This window comes from Apis florea, unplaced genomic scaffold (genome assembly GCF_048593485.1).
Source record: "Apis florea isolate Af1SG1 unplaced genomic scaffold, ASM4859348v1 contig_3802_pilon, whole genome shotgun sequence".
Taxonomy (NCBI): Eukaryota; Metazoa; Arthropoda; class Insecta; order Hymenoptera; family Apidae; genus Apis; species Apis florea.
Genome location: NW_028256863.1, coordinates 2610025 through 2634777, shown reverse-complemented (window position 1 = coordinate 2634777; position 24753 = coordinate 2610025). Strand labels below are relative to the sequence as shown.

General features: G+C 34.1%; 2 protein-coding genes across 3 annotated transcripts; one reads left to right on the top strand and one right to left on the bottom strand.

Annotated features, from left to right (window-relative positions):
• The first annotated feature begins 23 nt into the window (after window positions 1–23).
• LOC100865210 (lariat debranching enzyme) lies at window positions 24–3519 on the top strand. Of its 2 annotated transcripts, XM_031918966.2 has the most exons (8): window positions 202–398; window positions 471–762; window positions 919–1019; window positions 1103–1583; window positions 2031–2138; window positions 2555–2687; window positions 2901–3113; window positions 3191–3519. In XM_031918966.2, the coding sequence occupies exons 1-8, from the start codon at window positions 202–204 to the stop codon at window positions 3376–3378; spliced, it is 1713 nt and encodes a 570-aa protein (XP_031774826.2). In that variant the 3' UTR covers window positions 3379–3519. The 2 variants fall into 2 exon arrangements, with proteins under 2 accessions (XP_003697349.2, XP_031774826.2); XM_003697301.4 differs by lacking the exons at window positions 2555–2687; window positions 2901–3113; window positions 3191–3519 and having other exon boundaries at window positions 24–398; window positions 1103–1944; window positions 2031–2293.
• Window positions 3507–9497, bottom strand: Usp10 (ubiquitin specific protease 10). Its single transcript, XM_086916198.1, has 9 exons — window positions 9156–9497; window positions 8402–8588; window positions 6977–8326; window positions 6675–6873; window positions 6311–6560; window positions 6090–6176; window positions 5847–6011; window positions 5548–5776; window positions 3507–5472 (listed from the first exon to the last, which is right to left on the bottom strand). Exons 1-9 carry the CDS (start codon window positions 9171–9173, stop codon window positions 5186–5188), a joined length of 2772 nt encoding a protein of 923 aa, XP_086772324.1. The 5' UTR covers window positions 9174–9497; the 3' UTR covers window positions 3507–5185.
• Window positions 9498–24753: the final 15256 nt, after the last annotated feature.

Below are 24753 nucleotides of genomic sequence, written 5' to 3'. Positions count from 1 at the left end.
ATGGTAATATAAATGCTAAGTTAAAAAAAAAATGGCGATTATACTGACAAATCTTTAGGTTAGGTTAGAATATGTGATTATTCTATATTTTTCTTAATATTTTGACATTTTTTGGTATTATACTTAAACTTTAATTATAACAGTGAATGAGAAGTAATAAATGTATCATTTATTAATAAGTGTATATAAATAAAAGCAAAAATGAGAATTGCTGTGGAAGGTTGTGCACACGGTGAATTGGATATTATTTACGAAACTATTCAAGAAATGGAGAAAGCTAATGGAAAGAAAATAGATTTACTCATATGTTGTGGAGATTTTCAATCGATAAGAAATTTAAGTGATTTACATTGTATGGCAGTACCTGATAAATATAAAGACATGTGTACCTTTTATAAGTGAGTTTAATATCTAATATATTGTGTATAATATAAAATGAGAAATTCTAAAAATTTTATAATATATTATAGATATTACTCTGGAGAAAAAATTGCTCCTGTATTAACAATATTTATTGGAGGAAATCATGAAGCTTCAAATTATCTTCAAGAGTTACCATATGGTGGATGGGTAGCTCCTAATATTTATTATTTAGGATATGCTAATGTAATAACAATAGGTGGAATTAGAATTGCAGGATTATCAGGCATTTATAAAAGTCAACATTGGATGCAAGGACATCATGAGAAACCACCATATAATGAAAATACAATTAGAAGTGTGTATCATATTAGAAATTTAGAAATATTTAGATTAAAACAGGTAATATATGTTCTGTTTTTTAATATATATCTTAAGCAAAATAAGAATATTTTTTTATTTGTTACATTATTTTTTTATATTATATTTTTTTATATTATATTTCATTATTTTATTATTCATTATTGTTTATTTTATTTATGATAGTATTATTTATAGCTTACTGGTAATATTGATATTTTCTTATCTCATGATTGGCCTTCAGGCATAACTAAATATGGAGATGAAAATATTTTATTAAAAGGGAAACCATTTTTCAAGTAAGCTAATGAAAAATTTTAAAATATTAATTTTTAGAAATATATATAAATATTTGTTAAAATAATTTATTTTTTCATTATAGAAGTGATATTGAAAATAACATGCTTGGTAGTCCACCAAGTATGGAACTTTTAGAACATCATTATCCAAATTATTGGTTTTCTGCACATTTACATTGTAAATTTGCAGCACTTGTTCCTGAAAAAGAAGGAACAAGAATAACTAAATTTTTAGCTCTAGATAAATGTCTTCCAAAAAGAAAATTTCTTCAAGTAATTGAAATAAAACATAATTTAGATTTACCATTAAAATTACATTATGACTTAGAATGGTTAACAATATTATATTTAACAAATCATTTATTGAGTGTCAAAAGTGGAATTCATTATATGCCTGGACAATATGGTAATACTAGATGGATATTTACACCAACTGTAGAGGAAAAGGCATTAGTTTTAAAAAAATTTAACTATAATTTACAAATTCCATTAAATTTTACACAAACAGTGAAACCATATAATCCTGATGCTATAGATATATCAGTGGAACCACCACAATTATTAGTAAATATCCAAACAACACATTTTTGTAATACTTTAGGTATTGATGATCCATCTGTTTTATTGTTATTAATGAATAATACAAAAGAATTTAAATCAAACGAATCATTAATGGAAACATCATGTGAACAAATATCGAGTTCTCATGAAATTTCTGCCTCCTTTGATGAAGATAATATTTTAAATTCTACATTTGATGGAAGTTTAACTAGTGATTCATTTAATCGAACATCACCATTAAATTTATCTCCCAAAAGTAATAACGAAGAACAAGAATCAGAAATAAATAACAGTAAAGATATTGTAAATGAAAATCTTACAAACAATTTATCATCAACAGTAAATTATGATTGTACAGATGATAGTGAGTGATACATTATTTTTGCATTATTATGTATCACATTATTGTTTTAATTAATTATATAGTAAAATGTATTGTCTATATTTCAGGTAATAATCATTTCATTCAAATTGAACCCAATTGTAAGAAGTTTAAGCGACGAAATCATTCTATATATTCAAATACTCTTTAACTGGAGCAAAATATTTTATTTAGTAATTATATTTGAAATGTTTTATTTACTACAAAAATAGAGTTGTATATGAAAAACTTAAATGAATTATGTGATAAAAATATGTACATAAAATATAATTTATTATTTGTAAAAAAGTTATTTTTTTTACAAGTATAAAAATAATATATGTTAATTATATTTTTTATTTATTACATTTAATTCATTTAATTCATTGTTTGATTTTTTTTTAAATTGTTTAATCCTATATATATTAGACATTTTTGTATATCTATATAAATGAGTTACACAAATGTTTAGGTTAGAAAACTGTATATTATATGTATACGTACAAAGAAGTAATATTGATGGTTAAACGAAAAAACTTTAAATACATTAGCTTTTATTCAAGTAATTAGGAAATAAAATTTCCATAATGATGATTTTATTTATTTTTAATACATTAAAATGAAATTAATTATTATTAACATAATGGATAAACTAACAATTATTTCGGGAACATTGTTTCTTGCTGCCGATGTATTCGCAATTGTAAGTCTTGCAATGCCTGATTGGATTATTACTGATGTCGGTGGTGAGTAATATTTTATTTTGTTTATTGATTTTTTAATACTTACATGATTTTTATTTAACGATTCAATAATTTTTATTATTTTTTTATTATCTATATGATTTTAAGCTACTTCAAAAATAATAAATAATATATTGTCATTATTTTTTATATAAAATATTTTATATTTTATATTGTTTATATAAATATAAAATATTTTATTTTGGTTTTTTTCAGGGGATACAAGATTAGGACTAATGTGGTCATGCATGACCTTGTATAATAGACCTCAAGTTTGTTATAGTCCAGATTTACAGCCAGAATGGTTTATGGCTCTTGTTTGTATTTTTGTTGGATGCATTTTGATAACAGCTACTATAATATTATTAGCTAGTTCTCATTGGGATCGTAATGTCATTCCCTATGCAAGATGGGTAGGATTTACAGCTAGTAAGTATAATTAATAATGTTAATTATTTTTGAAAAATAAAATTTTTTATGTATTATAAAATATAATTTCATTTCAGTGGTACTATTTTGCTTAGCAGCTGTTATATTTCCAATGGGATTCCACATTGATGAAATTGGTGGACAACCATATCAATTACCAAATTCACATCAAGTTGGCATTTCTTATATACTTTTTGTTTTAGCTTTATGGATTACAGTAATTTCAGAATTATTTGCTGGTAAAGTTTGTTTGCCACATTTTTAGCATCTTTCATTTTCTGAATGCATTTCTTTTATCTGTTTAATATTTTTGATGAGTATTACATACTTTGGAGGATTTCAAACTATATAATATATTATAAAATACAATAAAATACAATAAAAATAAAACTCTTAATACATAAAATTATTTTATTAATAAATATACATAATATGAATAAAATAAGTAATTATTAGAGGTATTACAGGATTCCTTATTTATTAAAATATATTATTTAATTGCAATTTTTATATGAATTTTGTTTTCATAATATTATAATAAAAAAATTAAAATTAAATATAAGTATTTGAAACAATAAATAATTTTAACAAATAATGATTGAATTTTAATAACATATATATACATATATTTATTATAGTTTTTATAAATCTTAGATATATATTATTATAAATGTATATATATACATTTCCACAGGAAGTGTTATTTTACTAAGAGCTTTTATCTACATTATTTGGAAAATAGAATGTAAATAAGATATTTCGCAATGGGATTCTGTAACTTTGCTGTTTTGTTAAATCATTATTTTAAAATTGTATTAAATCATTACATTTAATGTTAATATATTTAATCTTTAGAAGCAATAAAAAAAGATTGAAAAACAGGAAAGTTACAAAATTATACATATATTAATCCAAAAGCAAAACATTAAATTCATAATTTAGATAAAATCAATTTAGTAAACAATAATTTTTACTTTTTCACTCTTAATACATTTTGATAATAAGTATCTTAAAATAAATTAAGTATTTTAATAATAAAAACAAAAAATACAAATAATCATTCCTAAATACAAGCGTATAATCATTAAATTAATCTATTTACTAAACTTGTTTCAAAAAATGGAAAATGTAATCTTACATTTGTTAATACATAAAAAATACAATAGCAATAATATATATATATATATATATATATATTATTTAAAATAATTTGTAATTAAAGATACAACTTTGACACACACAAGATAATTTTGTACACAAATTTCATGTACTTTTATTTATACAATCTTCCCCACTAATAACATTCGTATTCCATCTTACCAATTATTTCTTTGGTTTAAGAATATTTTTATTTTTTTCCAATATAAGATTGATACTTTATACATATATATGTAAAAATTCTATATATATACATATAGAATTTTTTTATTTATATTTTTTTTTATTAAAAAATAGCTAATTAAGTTATATATGCTAAAATAAACAAATAATTGGTAGTTTGGAATATGAGCATAGGAAGGTTATATACAAAAATAACTTAAGGCATAAGATGTATCTTTTTCTAGATATATAAAATTTGCATTTCATAGAAATTTTGTCATTAAAGTAGAAAAACCTTTCACTATTTTTGTTCTCTTTCCTACAAGATTATTATGTATATGATTTATACATTACAGATTCATAATAGAATAAGAAAGATATGTACAAGAGATTGTGACATTTAATATTTTGATAAAATGTAATGTGTAAGCACTTATTAACTTTGATAGAACTATGAATACCAAAATCAAAACTCTTCTTTAACTTCAACTTTAACTATTATTTATTTCGCGTATTAAGAAAACTATGCATAAATCTCATAACAACAATCTTAGTACAAATGTTTCATGAAAGTACAAGCATATTAAAAAGAAATATTTTTCTATTTTTTCTTGATATTGATTGAGAAACATTCTCTGTACTTAGATACAAATATCAACAAGAACCACGAATCTATAAAATCTATTTTCGTAAGTTGCCTCTTTAGGCTTAGAATATAAATTTATTTATATTCATAATTAATTTTTTTGATTTTAACGTATTTTACCACTATTTGATTGATTATTTCCAATAGTGTCACATCGTCGATAATATAATAAATATGGAACTCTCGGAGGTGTAGGTTTTAATACATTATTTTCAGAAATACCTTTTAATGAACTATCATCATACCTGACCCAACCACCATATCCAACATGAAAAGCATCTGTAACATAATGACCTTTTGTTGCCTCTTTTCCATCATGATAGGTAACTGCAAATAATTTATAATGTTTTTGCTTGGGATTTAATTTTTTTATAGCATTTGGTGACAGGAATTCTAAAACAAAATTTGGAATGATTTAAAATATTATAAATTCAAGGAAACACAAAAATTAATAAAATGTTTACTAACTGCTATCCAATTTTAAATCAATTGGAAATTCTACACTTTTCACAATTTTTGAGCAACCATCGAGTTTGTAATCAAACCATTTCAAATGTAATATGAGAATGACAGGTAATTCTTCTAAAGTAACTTGTTTCCAAGCTTCTATTTGTTGTTTTGTTTTACTACATGTCATTCCTTCTAATTGATCTTTTCCAACAAGAATTTCTAGTGCACCTTTAACAGATTCTGCTTTCTAAAAATAAAATATTTTATTATTATATTAATATAATTTTATATTGGGTTTTTTTTTATAAAAGTAATACTTCAATATCAAGCTGTAATGTAAAAAAAGGTTGGACGTTATCTGTTGGTTGTTCTCCTGCCCTCGATACTCTAGATCTCAATTGTCCACGAAATATATCTGACAATGGTGTTCTTCCAAATTCAGTACACCGTGTAATAGATCCTTTATTTTTTGGACCCATAACCTTTAACCCAAACTTTAATATTAATATCGTTCTATAATTAACTATTACATTATTTAGCAAACATATATCATATTTTACCTTCCATTCTTCTTCTCCGTTATTATAATTTATATTACTTTCAATATTACTTGTTATATTTTGGTCATTATTTACTAATTTAATAAGCTAGGAAAAAATAAATATATCATATATACACATACATACACACTATATATATATATATATATTCATTATATTCTAATTAAAATTTAAATTAAAATTTAATAAAAACTCGATTAAAACGATTATTATGATCATACTTCAAGCATTTCGTCATTGATACCGTTCAGAAGGCACGAAAGGAATTCTTCAGCATCTTCTTGTCGTCCTTCTACTGAAAACACACCTGCAGCTGATGTATTTTTTAGCATTGTATATACATAAAAAGGTTCAAAAGCCACTCCACTTTGTATATCTACTATTGTATCTTCTCCTCGTTTATTTGCTCTATCTTTTCTAGCTAATCGTGCACCATCTGACAAAGGTGTAAATTCATGTACAAACTTGATCCTGTATAAAAAAAATGATTTAATATTTACTAGAAATATTGTTAAAATAATATTATATTCAATATTTAATAATATATTTATATTAAAAATTGTAAAAAATAGTAACTTTACTTACATGTTATCAATAAGTGGAGTGGAAGACATTTTACTAGGATTTTTAGAATGTGGTAGAGCCATTAAAAGATTGTAAAAAGGTGGACAAGCAAGCAAAGCTTGCAATATACTATTAATATAACAATAATTACTACGATTTGTTAATCCTCTAGGTAATAAACTAACAGTTTGTTTATCCATTTGATAATTTAGTAAAAATTCTACAACAAAAGATATTAATATCATATTAGAGATATATATTTGATAGATATTAGATATTTAAATAAAAAAATATATTTTTGTCTATTAATTTTATTTACTTACCACCCATTCGAAAAGCAATAGGATCATTGTAATGATTTTGTAAGGATTCTGCTTGTGACTTTTTATTTTCATTTTCAATATTTTGTAAATTGGATGATATATTTTCATTTATAAATACTGTTGTGCTAGATTGATCTTTCTCTATTGATTGTATAATTTTTGGTGTTGTATTGTTTTCTGTAATCAATAGAGGATTAATGCGTGCTGTTGGTTTGTAATTTAATGGATTTGATTGTGCTTCTGCGCTTCCTTTTTTTAAAATACTAGCCCAAGATACACTAGATAAAGTTGGTAATGATGTAGCAGGAGTGCTTATTGCATTAGATGAATTACTTGGTGTTTTAATGACAATTTCATCTTGAATACATTTTTTAGAATCTTCTTTATATATTTCATTTTCATTTTTAGAAATTGGTTTTGATAATGTTTTAACAACAGTAGTTTTAATACTAGAAACAGTTTCATTTTTGTATTCTTTATTGGTTTCTCCATTTTGTTTCACTTCAATACTACTATTAATATTTACGCATGGTACATCATTTTTCTCAGTTCCATTACACTTTTCATTTACAGTCGATACAATATTATGCTCTATTTTAACATTAACAGGAGGTACTTTCCCATTTGTGGCTGAATTTTTTCTATTGATAATATTTTCATCCACATTATTAGTACATTGTTCTACTTTACTATTATTTACAGTTATTACTGTAGTAACTATATTGGTCTGCGAAGAATTATCTTCTTCATTTATTTGATGAAAAGGTTGTTTGACAGGTGTATAAACATTTTGTATTCGTTTCTCATGAGATTTTGTAGTTTGTATTTTTGTACATTCTTGAGTAGATTGAGAAAGTATAGGTGCTGCTTGTCGAACACATCTTATATTTCCTGAAGGATGATGATATGGAGAATATCCATAAGTAGGTTGGGTATGAGGATGTGTGCTTGTATGTGTATGAATATTTGGCTGATATATAGCTAATGGAGGATAATGAACATGACCGGAGAATTGTTGTTGTTGTGTTTGATCTGGATACATAACAACAAAAGATAAAGGAGGATGAAATTGTCCTTGTTCTCCCATATATCCTGGTTGCATTTCATTTGCAGTACTTATTCCACGATTAAAATTATCTCTTTTTATTCCTCTCCCTCTATTATTTCTTCTATTAGTTTCTCTATTACAGTTAACATCATGAATCTCACCTCCAAGATTATATCCAGGATGAGAATAAGTCATTGCAGGCATAAATGGTTGTATGTGAGCATCTGTTGGAACAGGATACATTGCTGGTCCTTGCCAATCGCTACATACTATTTGCTGTGCATATGAGGGTGGTGGTGGCACTAATAAAAAATGAAGTTAAATAAAGCATAAAAATAATAATATTAAAATATTAATAGGTAACTTTAAATAATTACCATTATGATACCATTGATTATGCAGTTGTGGAATTTCTGTTATGGAAGCATTAGCATCATTATTAGCTTCAACTGTATCCCATGGTAATTTTAAGGTATTATTAGTAACATTAGATTTTAAAATGTTTATTAAATGATTCTTATCATTATCATTTAAATCATGTAAATCTAAAAATTGGAAATCAAGCTGAAACAAAAAAAGATTTATTTATGACTTAATATCTTATTATAAAGTAATCTATATAATATTCTTTATGATAAAGTATAATATCTTTTATCGCATAACATATAATTTAAATAGCTTATAGAAATGAATAAAAAATAAATAAAAAAAATGAATATATAAATAAATATTCATTAAAATTAGTTTTTTTTTTTTTGATTAATAATAAACAATTATTTATATATATTATTATAATTTCAAATAATTATTATAGAATACTTATTATATAAAAATACATATATAGTACATATATAAAATATTAACACAAATTAATATGATTTATGCAGAAATTCAATATTGTTTAATAAATATCTTTTTTAATAATTATATGATATCATAATATTTGTAATATATACATTAGTTATATTAATTTGTTAAATAATAATTGCAACTAAAAATTTAACTTCAAATTCTATGATAATTTTAAAATTATTTAAAATAATTGTATTAATTAACATAAATTTATATATATATATATATATATATATATATATATATATATATTTAATATATAATATACATATATATTACCTCATTTTGAACATCCATAGTTAAATCCGTACACCATACAAGACATTAAAAATAATACCAGCAGAGAAACATGAGGTCCGGTGACTTATATCGGCAGTAATAGGAATCGATGTTGATATTATTAATTTTGTTCTATATTTATATGGGGAATTATTATAAAATGCGTGTTCAATTTAAAAAATACAATATTTTTAATATTTCTGTGCAATAATAAAATGGAGAAAGAGAATATAAAGTATTAACAAATTACACAATATGAACGATCATATTTCGGCAGTTGTATAAAATGGGCTAAGCACGTTGCTTCACTACTTTTCTTCTGTTCATAAGATTGGTGTCGCCACTGTCATTGCTAGTGTTTTAATAGGGATACTATTGAAATCAACTTTCCCGCTATTTTTCTTCTTACTATTTTGAATAAAATGAACTTATTTTTGATATAAATGTTGTCAATAAAATGTATGATTTTAGATTTCTAAAATTTAAATTAAGATATTTTAAAATCATATCGTTCGACAATATTGAACAATGATTGGACAATGTGGAACTTTTAATTTTTCTTTTTAAATAATGTGGATGATTTTTTTTTCATATGTAGATAAGATTAACAAATTGCGATCTATAAAAGATTTATAAATATCTATTTTATTCTATTATATAATTTTTATTATATAAATTCCTTATTATTTAAATTCCTTTACCTATTTTTCAATTTCTTTTTTATTTTAATATTTGTTTCTTTCATCATTTTTTAAAAATTTAAATTTAATTTAAATTTATTTTGAATTAATTTTCTTTTTTTATCATATTCTTTTCAGATTAATTTTTATTTTAAATCTCATATTCAATCTTTCTAATTTGGATAACTTTTTTAATAAAATATATATACATTAATCATAATAATTTATTATATTTATTATATTTTTAATTCGTATGCTTTGTAAAATTTTAATATATAGAAATTTACAGCTAAAGTATATATTTCAATTTTTGCTGAAGTAAATAGGGAATTGCAATATTTCAACCAATCAGAAAACTGTTAAGGTCGAACAGTAAGACGAATCAATGCGCATTGTAGTGCGCATAGCCTCAATCTACGGAAAATTGTAATGACAAATCGTCTTTTAACAGAGTGTAATTACATAAATTTTTATTAAATTGATATTACGTTAAATTTAATTGTGAATTATAAAACTTTATTTAATTAGTTCAAGTAATATTTAATTATTATACCAAAATTAAACATAGATTTAAATTTTCATCATCTTTGTGCACGTTACAATTGATTGGAGTTTCGAAAACAAGGTAATTTTGAAATTGTAATAGTTTTAATACACATCACGATAATTTTTTTTCTACTTAAATTCTACAAAATAGATTTAGTAGAGAATTGCAATTTTTAAATTTTTAATTTTTTGAAGATTTCAATTTTTATTATTATTATATTTTATTAGAATTTCAATCATTATATTTATAATCCACTTTTTGTTATAATTATTTCCCAGTCTTCACGATGACTTTCTATAGATAATATTAATTATAGATTCTTCGCACCTAACGATGATTAGTATATATTTTAATTTCTCTAATCAATCATATTATAGAATGAAAAATTCAAATCGATACAAGTGATCGTTTATGTACGTAAAATTTTACACGAACATAGTGATCACGAGTATTTATTATATTTGTAAATAGTAATATTTCTTTCTATTTATTATTATAATATATAATATATTTATTTCTATTTATTATTTATTATTTAGATTTTTTATATATCATGCTTTTAAATATTAAAAAATCTTTCAAATTAATCTAAAGTTAAATTATTATAATTTATTAAAATATGTTTAAGAAATATGTTTAATAGAAATGTACAAACTTCAAATATCTAAATATATGAATATTCGTATGAAAATTGGATATGAATACGTGAATAAATAATGCATATTATATCAATAAATAATAAAATATTTTTATTTTCATGATTTTTATGGAAATAATGATAGAAAGTTTTAATTTAGATTTTGTTTTTTATATTTAATTTTCTATATCGATTTTCTTTTGTTGATTATGTTGCGATAAAAAATCGGAATTGCAAACATTAAAACGAGAATTTATTTAAAAAAATAAATAAATAAAATTTGCAAAAAAGAAATAACATTCATTATTTCAGTTTCTAAAAAAAAATTATAAGTATAAATTTTTATATTTGTATTTTTTTAATGATTTAATTTTTGTGTACTTATGTAAATACTTATTTAGATTATAAATATTCAGATATGAAATGTCTCAGATATGAAAAATATTTTAATTTTTTTTTAATATTTTTGATATTTCAGATATCACATGTGACATAAAATTTCATAAGATGTCACTATTTCTTTTTTATCTAACGATATTTTTTTAAAATTATTGAAGAGATGGCGCTGATCTTCAATTCTTACTCTACTTTATCTTCGGAACCATCTTATCTTTAGTACTTGCTAACCGATGCTAACAATTAATTCTTTCTTTTACTATTTCGTCTTCTTGTTTATGTTAGTTTCATTTGCAATACTTAGAGATGGCGCTGATTTCCTAATACTTTATTTTGTCTCTGTCCTTTTTTCATTATTTATTTTCCTTTGTTCATGATCACATATAAGGTATGATTGAATATTATATCGATTGAATATTTTCATCATTAATTTTCAGAAACATTAATTACATTCTTAGTTTTACAATATATTTCTAGGATGATGATCTTATAAAACATATCTTGATATATGACTCGAATTTTTGACGTGAGATATTCGGCGATAGCGATGGTGATTTAAACAAATAATTATTTGTAACTTTATATTGAAATTTACTTGCAATTCTAACTATTATTAATGTTGCAATCTTATTTTGAGCGATAAAGTTGTGAATAATATTAAAATAATGAAAAGATATTTGAGAAAAAAAAGTAAATTGAATATTTGATTTATTTCTTTTGTCTATAGTAATAGTAGAAGTTGTTTATTAAAAAAGAAAATAAATAAAAAATTTTCTTATCAACCGATTTCTGGCTGATAAGAATATATATATATATATATTACATATATATATTACATATATGAATATCCTAATTCACACAAATAGTCATAATAACAATCAAATAATCATAATTTTAAAAGACATTTTCCAATTGGATTCATATTAATTTTAATATTCATTCAATTTTAATGTTATTTAATATTTTAACAAATTTTTTGAGATATTACAAATGCACGCGTTTTTTTTTTTAATTTTTGTTATATCTATAACATTTTTAAATAATATTTAATACAGTAATCTTTGTAAATGTTCTTCCATCGCACAATATAAGTGCCACGAATATTATAAGATTTCGACAATATAAATCTTTTTAAAGATTGATTATCCGCATTATTTCTTATAGTCCATATTTTTATGGTCTATATTTTAACATTTACTATTTTCCTATCTATATATTATATACTATTAGTAACATTAGAGATTTAACACAAGATAATCATTAAAAATTTTCGATCACACTCACAATGCAATCTAAAAAAAATAACGATTTTTATTAGTTTACAGTATGCATCGAAGATTATCTTATTGAATAACATACGAAAGAATGGTTTACTTTAAAGCAATATCTGCTTGTAAACGAAAATATATTTTTATAGACACATTTTTATATTATCTTTGCACTGTGAATTTAACTTTTAAGGATAAACTATATATATATATATATATATATATATATATATATCAAGCAACAGAGTGTTCTTTATCGTTCGGTATCCACGGTGATACGAGTTGAAAGGAAGTTGCCAGTTTTACGGGTGAAACGCGTTTAAGGCTGCATTGAATGACAAATAAATATGCTAATGGCTATTCGGGGAACTTCAAATGCCGCGCATCTTAGCTTTTGCACCGCATCGAAAGAAGAAAGTTAAGTTAAGTTGGTCGGTACCTCGACGGCGGTGTTTGGAAGGAAGTGGCACGAATGGCCAGGAAGGTGAGGAGGAAGGCGTCCAAAACGAAGACAGACGAGATAGAGGGAGGGCGAATGAAAGATGGAACGAGAGTTCTCTTAAATAATAGAAAATTCAGAGGAAGTTGATAAGCCGGGGCGCGTTCAAACTTTTCACTCGCCGTCTTCCATTTCTTATTATAATGAATGCATATCGGCTTAGTCGAAGCTTGAAAGCTACGACTATAAGAACCCTTTTCCAGTTTTTGCGGCCTCTTCTGCTCTTTCCCTTATACAGTAATACCATTGATTCAAACATATCCGTAAGTAAATAATGTTTCTCTCGTTCTTCGAACTTGTATGTCGAAAGTATATGTATATATATAGATATCGAGACACGTTAATTTTTGCAAAATTATGATTTTCGAAAAATATATTCTCTTTTTTCTTTTCTTTCTTTCTTTCTTTTTTTTTTTTCAGGGCATAAGGGCAATCCTTGACGGGTTTAATTCGAAATGTCAGTGGCAGATTGCGTTCGTCGAACCACATGTTGCCAGCCGACATCCCACGAAATCGTGCTCACATCCACGCATACGACGAATAAACCGGCGAATATTTCGGCTATTATTATTACCGTAGCCTAGCGTGTCTTTCCGTGCGACGGCTGCACGCTTGCCGCGGCCAAAACTCGCGCGCTTCAAACATTTTCATTCAGGATCGATCGCGCGATTTTCCATGGAGCCGTCTCTTCCAAAAATATTCGTACGTGGTGACCCGTAAATGGATATAAAATTGCACGTTTGAAATCAACGTTAAACGTTCGAACTTCTCTCGAACTATTCATGAGAGGATTAAAAAAAGAGGACAGACTTGTATTATGTAATAACGGATAGAGGAAGATAGTGGAAAAGAGAGAGAGAAAAAAAAATGAAAAAATTCGAAGGAACGAGATGAATTTTTCAGATGATGAAAGTCATGGCAAAAGTTTCCGAGTAAGTGGAGGGTAAAGCCTCTAACAGGGTTTGTTTTATTAACAGGGGGAGAGGCGATACAATCCGCGGAGACAAATGGCCTCGGCAACGTTAAATCATCGAGAAAAAGTTAGTAATTTAATAAGCAATTTCATGGAAATTCCGTGATCGTTAGCGTAACGACTTTCTCGATAAAATTTTCCCAGGATATTATATCGTTTCTCGCTGTCGATAAAGGATACGAAATACGCATCCTCGAGATCGAACCGTTCGTTATTCTTTTTTTACCTCGTTTAACGTTATACGTATATACGCACATATATATGTATTCTCTGCGTCTTCGTGGATGGACGTTTCAAAGATGATGCAACCGAGATAAAGTGTTCGCCAACGAGAGGGGAGGGGGGAGGAGGGGTGGGGAGGAGGGGAGGGGGAGGGGGGGAAGACGTGAGTCGTAGTTGACAGGGATCGTCTCGAGCGAAGGGACACATCTTTGAGGTGAGACGCTCGTTGATCCTTTGTGATTCCGCTTTTTATCCCATCCAATCGATCATCCATCGTTGCTCGCCTCTCTGCCGGATATATTATCCAGCCACGTGTCTTCACCAGAAATTTGCACCGCGTGTATCGGTTTTCGTCCTAGACGAGATCCGAATACACCGGATCCGGGATAAGCTAAACCGTCCAATTTGCCGATACGCGTTGCCTCCTAACATCTTATTATCTTGGACGTTATTTCGACGAACGTGACTTATATATATAAAATTCGTACAAATCCATCCTTTTTTATTTTTCTTTCTCCTTTTTATCCTTATCTTCTCATTCTTACACACACACACACATATATATATATAAGATTCGTTGATCCACAAATATCAACCTTCCAACTATTTGCGTATTTTAAGCATCCCATTTTTCCTGTTCGGTAAAAATTGCCGAATCTCCACGATTTCGAATTATTTTATTTATTCGCGTCACGAAGACACGCGACGCGGCAGCGCTTTCAAAAGCTCAGAAAGCGTTATACGGGTGTAAGTATGTATTGTGTACGCTGCGTGTAGGTGGTTGTGCGCGCGCGTGTGTACGCAGCGAGCGAGAGGAGGAAAAGAGTGGAGCGTATGGTTGAATAGGTGGATATGCGGAGGACAGCGTGCCTCTTTGCGCAACCCCGAAAGCAATATATCGATGTTTAGCAACCAATAAACGGATCCCTCAAAGAGGGCTTTTACCGTAAAGCGGTGGTGCTTCGACGTCTCGTTCCTTCCATAGATGCGCGCTCGCATACAATCGCTTCATCGTCCCGCGTATACACGGACCGTGTTCGAGGTGGTGTGCGGGTATACGTTAACGGTGGCAACCGAAGCACGCCGCTTTTATGGCTCAAAGTAAACGCATTTATAGAGCCGTTTTGCCACCACCGCGTCGGCGTAACCTCGCGGCCGACCATTTAACGCCGCTTTTATGATAATGTTATCAATAGCCCGGACCCTCCCTCCTCCTCACTTCCCATTTATTTATCGATTATTTACGATTCCCCCTCCCCTATCATTCACCTGCCCCGCCAATTCTTTCTCCTTTACGATCGAGGAAATAAAGGATTCTCTTATTTCGAGATTAATTTCGAGAAAACTTCACGACCCCTGTTATTCTTCCCTTTCCTTTTTCGAGGATGGATAGATCACATAGACGATTTAGTTTAAAACTCGAGGGATTACTTTTTCTTTTTTCTTTTTTTATCTTTTCAGGGAAGAAACGTTATCGATAGAATTATTCGCGATCATATATCCCGCCATCTTGTTCAGGAACGTTCAACATTTTTATGCCTGCATGATAATAAAACTCGTGGTATACTCGTTCGAGCAGGCAACGATAACAGGTCGGAGGGGAGAAAGAGAGAGAGGAAAAAAAAGAATCAAGTAGCTCTAGCTGACAGAGGCTAGGGATCTTAAAGGTGCTCTTATATCGTCTCCGACATGCTGCGATGTCACTCGCAGCTTCTTCATAATTCTCTCGTGAAGTGGAGGAATAGTTACGGAGAGGAAAGCGAAGAAGCCAGATCCCAAGTGGAAATCGCGGCCTCTTCCTAGATCTTATCAACGAGAATGTTATAACGACGATAAACCGACCGGTTAATTGTCCTCGTGTTTATTTACATACACGTCTTCCTTCTTCCTCGCGATTCGTTCCTGTAAATATTGTATAATACGATACGACGAAAGCAAGGAATTCGACAGATTTCAGTCGATAGCCGAATAGATGGATGGAACAGCAATCCGTCCATATTATTTTCAACTTCTCGCCTAATCTTCAAGATTTTCCACTCGGTCATACATCCTCCCCTCGATAAGAAAAGTAATTTAAAAACTCGACTATCTTGGGGGGAAAAGCATTTCGAAGATAGATTTTTGTCGCAATTATAACGGTTCAAGACTTTATCCTACCTAGATATATAAAATACATCGTATCGTTGGCAATTCTGATGTAACGTTTCCACAACGATGGTGTGCGATATATATATATATATACGTAAGAAAGATCTCGGGAATTGGGAGAAAAAGCGAGTAAAAAAGGCGGGCTATTGTAGGAATCGGTTGGATTCCTGGAGGGGACGGGAGGAAAGAAGAAAGATGAAAGTCCGGATGAAAGAGTCGAGTAGTCGAGTGGGGGAAGGAGCCAGGGGGGATGATGATGGTCGGTAAACGAGAAAAAGAAAAGTCGGAAAATTGGGGGGAGGGGGGATTTCATTCGGTGGAAGGCTCGGGGTGACCAGTGGGCAGCGGCCTTCGGCGCGCGCGTGTGTGCCGTATCCGAGGAGAAAAGGCTACGTACGACGACGCTTCGCCCACACCCAGGATTTCGGGGGAGAATCCTTGAAAAGCGGAGACCAGGACGCGATTGGCCGCTCCGGGAGCTCCGTCTGAGCTCGGCCAATCGTGGCCCGAGTTGATAACGGCGGCGGTTCTTCTCTTCGTTCCGCCTCCTCAAGACGGAGCGGTTTTGGCACGCTATATCAAAGCCCTACGTATATATCGGCTAACCTATATCGTCCACTTGTACGTCTCCCTTCCCCCCCGTATGGATCGACCATCTTCTTTTCTCCGCTCGAGAAATTTCCTCCCGTCTGGATCGAGTCAACCTTCGGGGTCGTTTGCTACAGCTCTTCCGTTTTATATATATATGTGTGTGTGTGTGTGTGTGCTTCTTCTTGCTGCTTCTTTCTCCTTCTTTTTTCCCCTCCTTCTTCTTCTGCAACGCGGTCGAATTGTTTCCACGATTTATGCGTATTCGAGGAGACTCGTTCGTTCGTGTTCGTCGAATCGTGTTAAAAAATATTACGAATATTATTCGATGTACAGGTAATGGGATGTAATGCTAATTGATTTCTGTTACGTTAAAAGGAACATGAACGGCGAATGTCGTAGGAAGAACGAATGTCGATAGATCGGTATCGATAGCGCGCAGGTGTTATCTCGCGTCGTAAATACATGCTCTGTATCAACCCGATATCTCGTAGCGAACCCGGTTATTAATATTTAGGTATGCTTGAACGTGTCGCAACAACGTGCAATTTATTCTCGTTTATTATTCCAGCTCATTATTGATCGATTGTTAAAAAAGAAAAAAAAAGAAAAAGAAAAAGAAAAGAAAGAAAGAAAGAGGGAAAAAATGTCAACCGTAATTATTTAATACCGTTCGCTCGTTACACCCGATGAGTGATAACGTATTGAAACGTTCGAGAAAGGGTGATTTAAATTGTTCGGCCATCGAACATCGCGTATAATAAACCAGCATTTCAACAACACCGAGACAGTATGCGGGATCGATTATCGCCACGAAGCGATAATTTTTTTTCTTAATTAACATCGAACGAATTAATTATAATTACCTTACCATCGAAACGTGTGTAACGAAACTTGGATCGAATCCAAGTATCGGAACTCGAATTAACAGAAATACAAAATCGGGACGATTGAAAAGTATCGTCGTTTTATAGCCGATTTTATCGTCGCGCAGGTGGTGTCGTTTCTTTCTGCCGCTTCTTAACATCTTGGTTCGCGTGCAAGTTCCGGTCGAGGTTGTTGCGAGTTTTACTTCCCTCCCTCCGTTTCTAAAAGGGAGGTGAGCGCAACTCACGGGTGCCCCGTAAGTGGCGTAATGGGACTGCCCCTTCGGTTGACAAGATAAAGAGCGGCGATAAGAGACCCGTCGTCGTTTCCCCGTTCGAGGGAATGGGGAGGGTGCGTGACCGTGGTGTGCCGCGTGACGCGTGTAATAACCGTAGCGCGGCTTCTTGCACGCACCCCATCCCAGAGAACCGAGCGTACATTTCATTTCTATACTTGCGCGCCTTGATTACACGACAGCTCGCCCCATTGCCAAAGGGATTTCTCAAAGGAGTTTCGCGACGCGTACTTTTACTCCTCTTTTTTCCCCGCTTTCCTTCCACCTTCCGCCTTCTTTATCAGTGGTTACCACTGATAACCACTGATAACCCGAGCTTGTGTCGGGTCAAACTCGTCGTGGGAACGTTTAGAAAACGAGAAGTTTACGCCCGTTGTTACACGGGCGGGAAAAGTTTGAATCAACGGTTCCAACCGCTTCTCCCTCCGGCCGATTATTATTCGTCGAAATAACTGGTCGAGAGGAAGTTCTCGATCGGGGGGCAGTTTATTGTTAATCTGGCGAGGAGAGGAAATACGGTTCGTGTCGCGCAAGAAGCACAATGACGCGTTTCGAGGGGGGGGGGGAGGAGAGGAGAGGAGGCGATCGGATATAGGCGGAACAGGTTGAAACGAGCACGGATCATTTACGCCCAAACTCTCGAATCCATCGAAACGTAAATCGCATGGATATTTTACGGCCATCGCGGGCAGATTACAGGCACAATTAGCATGAGAGACTACATAATTAATAACTCGATTAATGCGTTGAGGCGGAATGCCCGTCTATTGGCGCTTGTCAATGTTCGGCCCCCCCTCCGCGCGTCCTCTCCTGGTTCGTTTGTCCTGGTCACGAATCACGTGCCCTCCTCCTATTTACGCCACCGTTACCGTCGTAATCGATTGCATCGTCGTATAATATCCATCGTCGATCGCTTATGCTTACCGCGATACATTCTCACGGATCGGTAACGCTTCTGTGTGTTTAGGTCTGTTTCGCCGCGGGCCAAAACTCATTAGCGGGCCATTCCATATTCCAGAAGGGAAGTCAGAGCGCGGTTCCACGTTAATTCTACGGCCCATTGTCGCCAACTGAAAATCTGCCCGCCCTGTTATCCACCATTAACCTTCCGATTAATCGAACCGAATCTGGCTTTAGATGGCTTTGATTCGACACACGATTCGTTCCTTCCTTTCCTTCCTTCCTTCCTTCCTTCCTTCCTTCCACGTACGCGGTGTTAGTCTTCTAGAGAATGTTTTCGACTGAAGATGGAGAGATTCGTTTTACCACGCGATGATATATTTTTCTCGGTCGTATTCCGCGGAAACGCATAATACGGTATGCAGAAATACAGGGAGAGAGAGAGAGGGAGCGCGGTTCTCGCATGCCAGAGACGTCGAACGGTGATAAATTTCTGGGAAAGATTTTTTGGACGGCGAAGCTTTATCGCTTCCTTGCTCCGACAGAGCGTCGAGGTCGACGGGGAATTAGAGGGACGGGCGCTCGTGTACAGGTAGTCGGTATCGAACATTTATCAGCGGCCAAGACGGGGAGGCTGATCTCGAAAGACAACCGCGATTGAGTTACGTTGATTTTATTCCGCATTATTCCACCGCGCCGCGATACGGAACCGCTCCTCCTTGCCCGGTTTTATTTTCTCCTCCTCCTCCTCTTCCCTCCCCATCTCGCGATGGCGCGAGCGGTAGCCTGAATCCCGCCGCCACGCTGGGATTAACGTCATTGCGGTTTTTAAGCAGCCAATTTCCTAATTCGGTTGCCCTCGGATCCCTGATTTATCGCGCTTTTGCCAGTTATCCCGTACTGCCGGTGATTTACGACACCGCTTCCGTTCCCGTTCCAGTTTCACTTCTACGGTTTCCCCTTATTCTTCTTCTCCTTCTTCTTCGATTTTTGAGTTTCTCCTTTTTTCTCCATCCTCCGTGTTCCTCCGTCGCCTCTGCCCGACAGCTCGATCGCGGTTCTCCATTTTCCGTCGTGGATTGTCGTCGAGACGAGGGTTCCTTTTCCTCGACCGAGAGAGAGAGAGAGAGAGAGAGAGAGAGAGAAGAAAAAAAAAAGAAAAACGGTTCAACGTACTTAACAGATTAATTGAAACGTTCACGGTGCGTGCTACGCATCCGCGTGAGAAATTGGAAGTATTGTGCGGGGGAACTCGACTCGAGGGAACTCGGGCCGTATCCCGTGTATTTAAGTCAATAATTAGTTATAATCTCGATACGTAATCGTGGTACGCGAACGAATTAACAGTTATAATCAAATCCGTTATCGGTGAACGTAATCGCTGCATCGTAGCGGCAATTAGACTGGCTGGAACTAATGCGAAACGTAATACGGACGAGCGTAATGAGAAACGTCTCGTGCGTCTCGTTTCCTGGAGTACGCGGGATTTTATTTTTAGATTTTTCCGCCGCGAAACGCACAATCACCCTTGCCCCGCCGCCGTTGTTTCTTCGCCTCGCCTTTAAAAAGAAAAAAAAAAAAAAGAAAAAGAAAAGAAAAGAGGAACCGTCTTAATTGACCGATCGAGAGACCCTCTCCATGGAGATCGTGAAACGGAAGGGAGGGAGGGAGGGTGGTGCCGAAAGGTGTTTCTGGCGGCGGGCATTCCATTTCGTGCTCGATCGAGCGCGCTCGATTGTATATTTTTACACGGGCACGCGAAATAATACCCTACTGCGGTTTTAGTTATGCGGGGTGGGAGGGAGGGGGAAACTGTTGTTCCACTACGTGCAAAAACAGAAGGTACGCGGTGGTTCCGATTCACGGTGGACCGATCATTGCGCGAAAACACGAGCGGCTTGTTTTTGCAAGCGGGAAACTCGATCGGGTTTCATTCGTCGGAATACTCCGTTGCTATTTGTAAAAACATACTTAAGAGATAGTTGAACCAGTTTTACCGTTCAACCTGTCTTTCTGCTATTCTAATCGTCCTCCTTCCTCCCTTTTTTCTTTTTTCATTTTTTTTCTTTTCTTCTATTCCTTCTCTTTTCTCTTTTCCAACGCTTAGGAAGGAAGGAGCGAAAGAGAGAGAGAGAGAGGAAATTTGAGGAGAACGAGGAGGGAGACGGAAAACAAACGCAACAAGGGGAGAAACGGGGTTGGAAAGAGATGGTTAACGAGGAGGACCGTGATTCGAGGTGGTTGTCGATGGAGATCATTGCGAGGGTGTGGTGGATAATGGCGAGGACAGCGAAGGCAACGGTAATGGTGGCCCTTGGGACGTTGGCTCGGGATTCGAAGGATCGACTCTAGCTAGGGAACGCTCGTTAGCACCTTCTAACAGTTCTGGAACGTAGCCGCGTTTATGGATCTTGACGCGATAGTGTCAACCTCCTCCTCTCCCTCTCCCTGCCTCGCATCTCCGTCTCCTTCGTCTTCGCATTCGACCCCCATGGGTCCATCCTCCCCCGGCTAATTGTTATCTATCTCTGCCCTGTTTAATTGACGGCCAAAGCCCGACACTTGACCGTCGCAATTTTATCCCCTCCGACCCGAAGGCTAGAGGGAATGGAAATTCGAATTTTCCAGCCTGCGAGTTACGCGAATTACGAGCTCGATAAATAACGCCGTATCCACGATACAAGGGGATAATTATAATATCTCGTATATAAATTCGTTTCGTTACGTTCTCTCTGCGAGGGCATAATAATTTATAAAGAATGGCGGTTAATTAGCTTCGTCGCCTGCTTAATTATCACCGCCATTCCATTTTCAATTGATTTACCGAGCGAGCGTCTTCGACTTTCGATTACATCGCTTTTTCTCGTGTAAATTGGCGAGTTGGAAGAGTTTTTCTTTCTTTCTTTCTTTCTTTCTTATTTGTTTAAAACCTTAAAAGAGGTTGGAAAAGGAAGGGAAAAGAAAGGACCTTTGTCCTTTTGGCGTTCCACGAGTCGAGGCGGTATCAAACGATGGTCGTTAGATGGCCGTTATCGCCGTCGCCGTTAGTTACTCCACCTATTGTAACAATTTCATAGAGGTCCGTGCAGGGTGTGTAAAACCCTGCAACGGCCTCGCGTGTCGGAAGACGATAGTCGTCACAGTGACTGTTATATCAAACGGGGTCGAGATTGCGATAACGACTGGAACATACGTAGGATACACGGTTTACGTACTCACACTCGTACGGAGTAGTTAGCGGGAACGTACTTTCGTCCTACGCACGAGAGGGGTGCAATGTCGTAGGACCGATATTAACCCCCTTTTTCCCTTTAACCGGCTATTTTAATCGTCCCGTATACCGTGCGACGCTAACAAATCACTCTCCCCTCCCCTTCTCCCCTCCTCCTTTTCTCGCCAATAACTTTCATACACTTTTACTTCCCTCCTTATAATCCTCGTTATATATATATATATATAAACCCGTTATTTCGCGAAGAAATTTCCGTCTTTTCCTTTTCTTCGAATCGTTTCGAAAAAAATCGCGAAAAAAACGTCGAAGAGATTTGGAGAAGAGATTTGCGCGTGCAGAGGAGGGAGCTGCTTCTACGCCAGTGGTGTACGGTAGGTGGTACGTATGTAAAGGAAGCCCCAGTTCTACGTAAGCCGGAACGGCGGCGTTCGTGGCCGAAGCCAATCTCGGTCGGCGCTGGCCATTTGGCGTTTCCTCGGCCGTCTACACACGAGCTTGCCTTTTATTCCGTTTAACCCCCGCCACCGAAGGCTCGCCCCTCGGCCGCGCGACCGAGAGGCCAGGCCAGCTTCCTAAATGATTAATTACCGATCTCCATCGCGCGGAGGGATCCCGCAGGAAGGCGGGTCGTTGGACGGCCTTAAAGTAAGCTCATTTCTAAAACGGATATTCCGTGTTCCGCGTGCCATGGAACGGCATTCGGTGGCCCCCTTCCTCCCTCCCCTTCAGCCTTGCTACCACTTGCCTGCCGCCCCCTCGCGTTGCGTAAGCTCGCCAACCAACGGGGTTCCCTCTTCGCGTGGCTTCGCAGAGATTCCTGGCTCGATACCGTTCTCTCCCTCTCTCTCTCTCTCTCTCTCTCTCTCTATATATATATATATATATATATTTCTGTGCTCCTCGAGTAAATGAAATGAGCTACGTGCCGGAAAAAAAAAAGCTTCCACCTCGTTCCGTTGATCGATGGGCGAGAAACTTCTCGCTCTTCGCGTGAAACTAACCGAAACGGATTTTACGGGAACGCGTTACCGTTGGCAGAGGTTTTTCTTTTTTTTCTTTTCCTTTCTTACTCGACGACTCGTTGCTGCAATTTTCTTTTTTAAAATTTAACAAAATTTCTTGTTCCGGGGAAAAAAGTTTTCTTTTTTTTTTTATATCCATTTCTCAATAAATTTCGACGAAGAAGTTTCCAATTTCTGCACGATCATTCTGTGTAGCTGTGTAGTGGTGGTGTAGTTTGTTTCGTATATGTTTTGGGGAATACGATTCCGCGGAAACGTAGCGAGAAAGAGGTGATCGGCGGCGCGGAATCTCGGCAAACGATTCTCTTTCGATCCTTTCCGTGCCCTTTCTCTCTTTCTCTCCCTCTCTCCCTCCCTCTCTCTCTCTCTCTGGTACCCCGTTCCGTTTGCGGGAACCTCTCTGTGCCTGTGTGCGCGCGTTTTCGTGCGATACGCTGTGTTATCGTTTGCATTGCAAATGGCAACCCACCCCGCCCACATTCAAACACACCGGGATCGGAGGAGCGTGCACGTTTTATGGTGAAATCGGACGCGTGTGCGAGGTCTCTCTCTCTCTCTCTCTCTCTCTCTTTCTCGCCCGATATATCGAGTCCTACGCGGATGAGTCACGGGAATCGGAACAACCCTAACGATGCCCTCTTAAGGGGGTAGATCTGTCGAATTTCGACACGTTTCGCCGCGTTCCCGAAGAATATATATATTCTTTCCCCAAATCAAAAAGGTGGGGATAGGGTAAGAGCAAGTGCGAAGAATTTGTTACGCTCGTGCAAGAGAAATCGGAGAATGAAAGATTTCCAAAATTGTTCGTCGCATTAATCTTTCGCTGGCTAGCTTTTCTTTAGCTTTTTCATCCAAAAGAGAAGCCGAAGGAGGCGAAAAAGCAAATATTTCCCGCGGTGAAACTCCGAGCAACTCTCTAGCTCTCCCTCGATTCGTATTTTAATTCGTCGCGCATGTTTTCGCGTACCACCCCACTTCCTTTCCACGGGCTCTCGTCTCGGCAGTTATTTTTTCTCTCTTCTTTATCCCGCGCCAGGTTTACTTAAGATATTAAAGTACTCACCCTTCTTTCCTTCAGCCTTCTTTCCCTTTCATCCTCCTCTCTCTCTCACTTTTTCTCTCCGGAGGGAGTTCGGAGATTCCTCCGTTTGGAGGAGAGTCCTCGAGGGAGTTTGGAGGCTCCGCTTAATTTGTAAGCGGATTTTTGCACTAATCAACGGATTTAAGAAGAACAAGCGGAAGAAAGAGAAGGGGGAGGAGGAGGAGAGATGGAAGAAGGAGAACGCCTGCAAGACGGGGGACAAGAGAGAGTCATTTGAATTTA